Below are 7,917 nucleotides of genomic sequence, written 5' to 3'. Positions count from 1 at the left end.
TCCTCAGCGAGGGTTCAGGAGACAGGAGATGAATCTGGTGTCCAGGCCCTTTTGAGGCCTAGGAACGGGGACTTTTCAATGAAATAACGTGCACACTGAGAAACGTGGCAACGCAACTTTACATAGGCCTAATACTCGTAGCTTTCACGAGAACTGGAAACTAGCATACTAGAGATGGACACAACTGTAATTGCGTCTTTAATCGAACATGGGGGATACATATGCATATTAATCATGCACACATAACATAAGATGGGGGACACGTAGGGACACAGAACATGGCAAAATTTACTCATAAAAATGATTGTCTTTTTTTTTTGATTTCTTTTTTTTTTATTATGTGAAAACTATGATAATATTGTTGTTTATATATAATGCCGTGCGGTCTGCTTGGAATATTTATTTGATTATGTCTGTGTAATTGTCATATACATTTGTTTGCTTTATGTGGCTTTGAACTGAATCAATAAAAAAAAAAAAGAAACAGTCTAAGCACAAATGAATCCAAAAGTAGCAACTTTTTGGAACGTTTTGTGGAGGTTCATCAAATGGTGCCTAAGTTAATTGCAATTCTAAAAACACTATTCCTATAGAACAGCTGACCTAACTATAACTACCCAGTCGCAGCCACCGCTGGGTAATATGTATATATCTCAAAGCCTCCCGCTCCACAATGATATGCAATCATCAAGAACAATACAACACGAGTACCCGGACACAACTGCTTTATTCCAAAGATCAAGACTCAAATGAACAAATATAGGTGCATAGCCAAGGCCAATGTATATTTAAGTGCATATCAAACCAGAATAACAACAATCAATGTCAAACGCTGTATTTAGTGTGACTCATCATTGTTTTGGTTGTGCACAAATAATTGTGTCTACATGACTTTACTACATGCTAGTTATGAGGTGCACAGAAATGTTACAAATGTTGTTAATCGTTTTCAGCAGTTGATGTCCGCAATTTTATGGATGATGCGCCTGAGACATATATCTAAGTACCGAAGCTCATGAAGTGGAGACTGAGAGAGGTGAACATGGTTTGTCGCATTGCCTTAGATCTGTGTGCGGAAAATAAGTGTTTATATCCTCATGTTTATTAATTCCAGAACTAGGGGATTTCACTGAATATGATGGGGCATAATTTAGATTAGAGTAATATTTCACGCCGCGTGCTAGACCTGCCCTGGGGTGATATGGGGGCCAATTAAGTAAACATATTGGGAGAGATTTAAACTTCCACCCTTTTATCTTTATTCCTATTCACACAAATTCCCAGTATTACACCCGGAAAGTTGTGCTAAAGGCAGGTTTCAAGGTGTACTAGTGGAAATGACCCCCTTGCTGAGTACCTCAGAGCAGAGAATTCAGCACATGGGAAATGGAGCCTCCTCTTCAACTGCGCATTTCTTTTCTACGTGGAGAAAACATTTTTCCTTGTGGAGAAAATGCTTCCCCCTCACCCCATGATCAAATCTGGGGCTGATCAATTCCCCTCCAGTCCTAGAAGGAGAGTTACTCAAGCCAGGGTTGGAGTAAATGGCCTATCATTATCAGGGTGGGAAGAGTTAGGAGAGGAGACTGTGAGTACCCACAAAGCTACATGTAGCTGGGGGCTCCAAAACCTCCACGTCTTGAAATGCACAAATTAATCCGAAATTAGCACCTTTTTGGAACGTTTGTGGAGGTTCGTCAAATGGTGCCTAAGTTAATAGCAATTCTAAAAACACTATTCCTATAGAACAGCTGACCTAACTATAACTACCCAGTGGCAGCCACCACTGGGTAACATGTGTATATACCTCAAATCATATCTCATATATGTATATATCTCAAATCATAAAGATATACCTGACCATGAGGAGAAAAGGGACCGCCAATGTGTGAGTTACAGGTTTGATTAAGGGTTTGAGAAGGATTTTCCTCTCACTACAGCATCCGTCTCTCCATCAATGGTCCCAGCAAGAGAAAAGTATGATAGGAAATTGGGTACATTGATTGATGCGACTGATTGAGAAGAATCAGATATTATTGCAGAGATTTTGAAGTTCAATCTTTAGCCATTGCAGGTTATTGCAGGGTGAATGTATTATTTACAGACAGGAATAATGATACAAAGTTGTATTTGAGGGTTCAAGGCGTCAATGCATTGGAATCGAAGGACCACTGGGAGTTCACATTGAGTTGGTTTTGCCCCCTGATCTTTTGAGCAAATACAATTTTTGAGGAATCAAAAAGTAATGAGTGGGTGGTGGGACCACTTCCTAGGCATTCCCCAATAAACTAGGGGAAGGGAAGATTTCTTTGCATCGTTTAAAGCTGAAATGGGCAGCAGTGCCCATGAAACAGAAATCGCAGTGAATGCCAACCAGTAGATTTGGAGACGTAGAGTCCTTCGAATTGGTTACCCCGATGTTTCGCCTAAAAGAACAGATCATATTTTGAGGCAATAGCCATCATTTCAACGGTCCCATCAGTTCCACTGGGACCTGTAAGGACAGTTATAGGCACCAGTGGAATTATAGAGTCAGCAGGCACACTGCTGATGAGGGTTATCACACCTGTAATACACCTGCTCCAAGCAGGTGAGGACTCTTGTGCAGTACCAGAAAAAAACTGTCGGATTCAGCACCGTAAATATGATTCATACATGTTTTTGCACAAAACCTGCTAATCCCTACTATTCCCCACCCTCCGAAATTCCCGGGAGCCCCGATGATAATAATTCTGAAGAAGGAACTTCCGGGGATTCCACCAGGCCTGGGTGATAGTGTGAGGGCTGCACATGCAAACATAGTTACATGCTCATAGGAACTCTGTACCTTGTTTGACCCCCCTCTTTATGGATCCGGTGAGACAGTTTTTGTTTCATGTGTTCATCTGTAATCACATTAGAGCTGTTAAGGATGTTGTGAGGGGGTTGATGGTACCACGGGTGAAGATTCTACCTCACAACACCTACACGTTGAACTCACATAAGCAGAGAGTGGCCCTTTCACTCCAGGTCACTATAGACAGTGGGGTAGATTTACAAGTCCCTTGTGCCACTTTTGTGTCACTTTAAACATTGGAAAAGTGGCGCAAGGGGCTTGTTAATCTGCCCCACAGTTCCCAGTCCTGGACGCTCGTTCGTGTGATCACCTAAATAAATCTGGTGTTGTGGACTTGTTTTGCTTTCTTTAACGCCTTAACGGCGGACGCGATTTTGCGGAAGTGCGCACTTCCGCAAAACGGTAGGGGCCGTGCCGGCCATTGGCCGACGGCAGCACTAGGGAAGTAGTGCTGACGGCAGCACGGAACGGGTTAAACTAATTAGAGAAACACCCCTGACATCAGTGATATGAAGATAAAAAGCTCAGGGCGTTAGGCTGGAATGAGGTGGGCACCCCACATACACACACAAGAAGAATATATGCAATCATGTGTATTAGAAGCAGCTATTACAGAAGCAGCTGGATAACCATGTTCATCTCTCGAAGTCGTGCGTTTCTGTAATTATTGACATGCAACAAACTTCTTCATCGGGTTCTCCTCCCACTCCGGCAGTGAAGACAGCTTTGCAGAGACGCTGTCTTTGATCGGCCAGCCCCACATCTTGAAAAATGGGGCCAGATTCTTCTTAACCTGATTGGAGAACTTTTCAGCCCACAGGTTCATCTTGGAGGGGTTTTCATTTTTGATGTCAGTCAATTTCTGGTACTCGGAGAAGAGCTGGATGAAGGGAGCCCACCCAAAGCATTCCTGCAGCTGGGGGACAAGAGACAGAATGTTTTGAAACACACTGAATTATTATTTATTTATATTGCACAGTTACTTAACCCCTTGTGTGCTGTTGATGAGCTCAGCTCGTCATGAGGGACGGTTGAGCTGCCCTCATGACGAACTGAGCTCGTAACAGCCGTTGGAACGTTCGCACGCGGGGATAATTTCCCCGCTGGCCTGAACGTTCTAAAAATGGATGTGGTGTGACGAGCTCAGCTCGTCCCGAGGGCAGCTCCGCTGTGCCTCATGATGAGCCAAGCTCGTCAACAGCACAGCGGCGCCGCGCGCTGCCCTCCTCCTCCCCGCACAGCGGGGGGAAAACACCCTGCAGCCAAGGGGTTAAAACCATTTGCAATACATCTTACATACAATTTAAAAGGAAATTGAACAATTATAAAAAAAAGACATTTGTGTGCAACACTATCAAAACATTATATATATATTTTTTATATATAATGTTTTAAAACACACAAACTCAGACCAATAACTATAGGAAGCAGAGAGTGGAGATCAAAGAGTCCTCTGATCGCGACTCAACCGTGTGGTAAACACTCCGGGTACTACAAATAATACAAGTTTGTGAGAGTGCCCGGGGCAGGTGTGGGAGCCAGGTTACCCCATAGCGAGTGTGGTTATGCTGGCCTGTGAGGATCACGTGGTGTCCTGAGGGCCCATTCCACCACTTGGGTCTAATCAGCAGGGGAATTACAATGATATATCTGAATAGTTTACCTTATATTAGGCATAGACAGCACGTGCCCTCTGGCGACAGACAGTTGAACTCACCATGAACATAATATTCTGCATGCAATGAGTACGTATGTGAGATAAGCGGGTCTAGCAGTATCCAGCCGCCTGGAGCCATGTATGTATGTACATCCACTCCATTGTCTACCTTTGGGGTGTGTGCATGGACATCAGTGTGCGTGACATCATCCTGAACTTGGGAGACCTGCAGCGGTTCCCATATATCCCTTGAGGTCAGGGGTTGCAGCATTATATACATTTCTACATTGTTATGACATGCTATCCAACTGTCCCTACATCCTTTGTAGGGACAGTTGTTACACACCACTTCATGACAAATCTCAAAACCACTGGAGTTTCAAGGGACCCCTTGCATTCAGGCTCAGACTGCCAGGCCTCGAGACTCCCCAAGCCCCATCATTGCCTGCATCCCACGCCAAAGCATGTCAGACCCATCATACAAGCCACATGGAAACTCAAGGACGCCTGCTGTATAAGGGATGCTGTATCTCTTTTTTTGTAAATTATTCATCAGCTTTCAGCATCAAGGCTGGGGTGTTTCTTGCACTCCAACCTCAGCCCATGGCAATGCAACCTCCAGTATGGCCTTTAATGAATGTTACCTTACTATGGATGACAAAACTAAAGACTTCTCTGATCCTTGAATCCTTCTTAGACAGGGTGGAGGACTCTAGTATGGATCCCCATGTCACCCAGGAGGTGCCAGATCCTCCCCTAAATACTTGGGAATGCAGCCTTGGCAGTCACCTCACCACCATTCACAATGTTAGAAGTCTTTGCTTGGGCTGAATGGGATTGTGAGGTCTAGCAACAGGTTGTGGACTCTCTTCATAAAGATAGAGACAGGTCTCAGCCACCCCTCAACCCAGCAGCATCCAAAGAAAGAACCAAGAGAAATCCTGAAGTGGGGTTGATGGTTGGGAGTTTTGTGAGTCCACTAGAGCTTAAGGAGCCGTAAGGCTCCTTTCCCTCTTCATGCCTACAGTACCAGGCCAGCTCTGTCTCTGCTACTCTCTCTCTCTAGTCTCTAAGCTTACTTTATTTATTTATTTATTTTAGGAGGAGGGTTATATAGCGCTGACACAACCCGAGAGGTATCAGAGCGCTTTACAGCAACATTAACAACAGAAATCAGAAACAGTCACTAATATTAACACAGATTTCAGTTTGTTATCAGTCAAATTCAGGTAGTTTAAGTACAATTTCAGGAGTTTGCCATTCAAAGTCAAACAAAGAATTTCGATTGTGGAGTTGAGCATCGGATTGTTGAGTAAACTTTACGGGAGCGGAAAATGTAGCTAGGTGGGGATGTCAAGGTGGGACTCCGCAGCTATTTTCCAGAGGGATAGAGATGTAGGTTGAGGAGAAATCCTTTTAGTTGTCTCTTAAAGCTCACAAAGGAGGGGTTAGTGCTGATATGTATTGGGAGAGAATTCCAGATTTTAGGGGCGTTGCCTTTAAAAGAGCGAGAAAAGGCTTATGCTTATGTCTTTTCGGGAGGATAAGAAGATGAGTGTTGGAGTTTCAAAGGCTTCTCAATTGTCCTGCTTTAGTGAGTCTGGCTGCAAAGCAATCTGGTTTGCCATTGTGTGGAGCTTTACAGGTGAGATGGGCAGTTTTGAAAACAGCAGTGCGCTTCGATTTGTAGCCACTTTAGGTTTTGCAGCGCGGGGGATGTGTTTGTGTTTCTTTGCTCCTGTGACCATTCTTGCTGCTGCATTTAGGGCGGCTCTCATGCTCACAACGTAAGGTTTTGTGGTTTCTTCCCTTTCCCCATTTCTCGTTCCTTTTCCTGCCTTTTTCTTTCAAGCATCTGTTGCCCCTGATTACACTATGTAACCTGACTATGCAATGCACATTTGGAAGACTACGGAGACCCCCTACCACTCGAGTACAAATAGTTCTCCCTCATTGTACCTCCTCCTCTTCCTTCCCTTCACCCTGGTCTACAAGGATTTGCTACCTGTGTTGAATACAGTTTATAGTTCTCCCCTACATCTGTCAAAGCTACTATTGATCTTGTCTTCGAATGCTAATGGTCTGTCGCACTATGTGAAACGAAAAAAATAATTACCCTATTGTCGGAGGTCCATCAGGTCAAACGTGAAGTGCCCCTGTGCTCATCCCTGGGCTCCACTCTTTTTAATGTGTATGTGTGTCCATTAGCTGATATTATCTGTGCATCTGGCTTTACTATGGTGCCATACATGGACCAACACCGAGATTTTCTACACTGGTTAAGGGTTATTCATAACTCGGGAAGTATGGTGCTTCCGCTTTGACAGCGAGTGTCCTCAATCGGAGAACTGACACTGCAGAGGGGATCCTCAGCACCAATTGTGCACACGGTTCGGGGATAATTTCAGGGGGCCACGTTGATCCTTTTTACTTAATAGACGGCAAATATCTCTGCGCACCCGCTCATAGTGTTAATACTTTTCATGTGGACTACATTGCCGTCACTAATAATTGATCTCCGATCTTTGCTTATATATTTAGAACACCTTTTTGTTGATTTGACCGCACTGGTTTATAGACACTTTCTATTCAGATGGGGCGTTTTTGCAGCCTCAGACAGCCGGGTTGGAATTATAACCGCAGAGCAATTTTCTTTATTTTTCACTTCATATTCTGCCCTGAGGAAGTCACAGGATTATGTCCGATAAGCGATGAAACACGTGTCAGCTGTTTATTTTGTTTGCTCTTGAGAAATAAATCTTGGACACTATCACAAACTTTTCTATAGTGGAAATTGACATTACTTTTAAGTGGACTTTTACATTTCCTTACATTGGTTTATAGCTTGATTGTGACGTGTGCCCAGGTCTTTGCATTTCAACACCAAGATTGTCATTTTATTGGCATTGAATATCGGTCAAGTTGTGGTGAGTCTGTCTCCCTGCCAGGAATGAGTGACTAAGTGGATGGCCACCAGTTGCCTGAAACTGCACAACGATTAGACAAAGGGCATGGAGGTGGGAACAACTCATGCCTTTGGGACCGTCTCCTATGGCCTTCATGTCGGGGTGACTGCCCTTACCCTAAATCAGAAGTAAAGAGTTTGAGAGTTTTCCTGGATGAAGATCTCATCATGGCCTCCCAGGTGAAGAAAGTGGCCCGGACATGCTTCTGTCTTCAAAGAGCCCTTAGGAAGACGTTCGAATGGCTCCCTGTGGAAGCCCGGAGAATTCTGGTGCTAGGCCTTATACGTTCCCTTTTAGATTATGGCAACTCGCTCTACCTAGGCAGCCCTGCCTACGTCCCCGGGAGACTGCAGGTTATTCAAAATGATGCAGCCCAAGTCCAAAATCACAGTTTGCACATCTGGCTAGCCTTCACTGGCTGCCGGTGAGAAAAAAAAATTGAATTTAAAGCTCTCTGG

The 7,917-nt window shown here is 44.2% G+C and overlaps 1 protein-coding gene across 1 annotated transcript in view; it reads right to left on the bottom strand.

Annotated features, from left to right (window-relative positions):
* Positions 1–708: 708 nt before the first annotated feature.
* LOC144805708 (TRPM8 channel-associated factor homolog) overlaps positions 709–7,917 on the bottom strand; it is a 90,317-nt gene continuing 83,108 nt past the window's right edge. Inside the window, exon 7 of the mRNA XM_078672209.1 lies at positions 709–3,752. Coding sequence (XP_078528335.1) covers positions 3,501–3,752 — 252 coding nt within the window. The 3' untranslated portion in view covers positions 709–3,500. The remainder of the gene's footprint in view (positions 3,753–7,917) is intronic.

Source organism: Lissotriton helveticus (assembly GCF_964261635.1).
Source record: "Lissotriton helveticus chromosome 1_1 unlocalized genomic scaffold, aLisHel1.1 SUPER_1_unloc_2, whole genome shotgun sequence".
In the NCBI taxonomy this organism is placed as follows: domain Eukaryota; kingdom Metazoa; phylum Chordata; class Amphibia; order Caudata; family Salamandridae; genus Lissotriton; species Lissotriton helveticus.
Note: the sequence above shows the minus strand (reverse complement) of the source record. Positions and strands in the feature narration are given on the sequence as shown.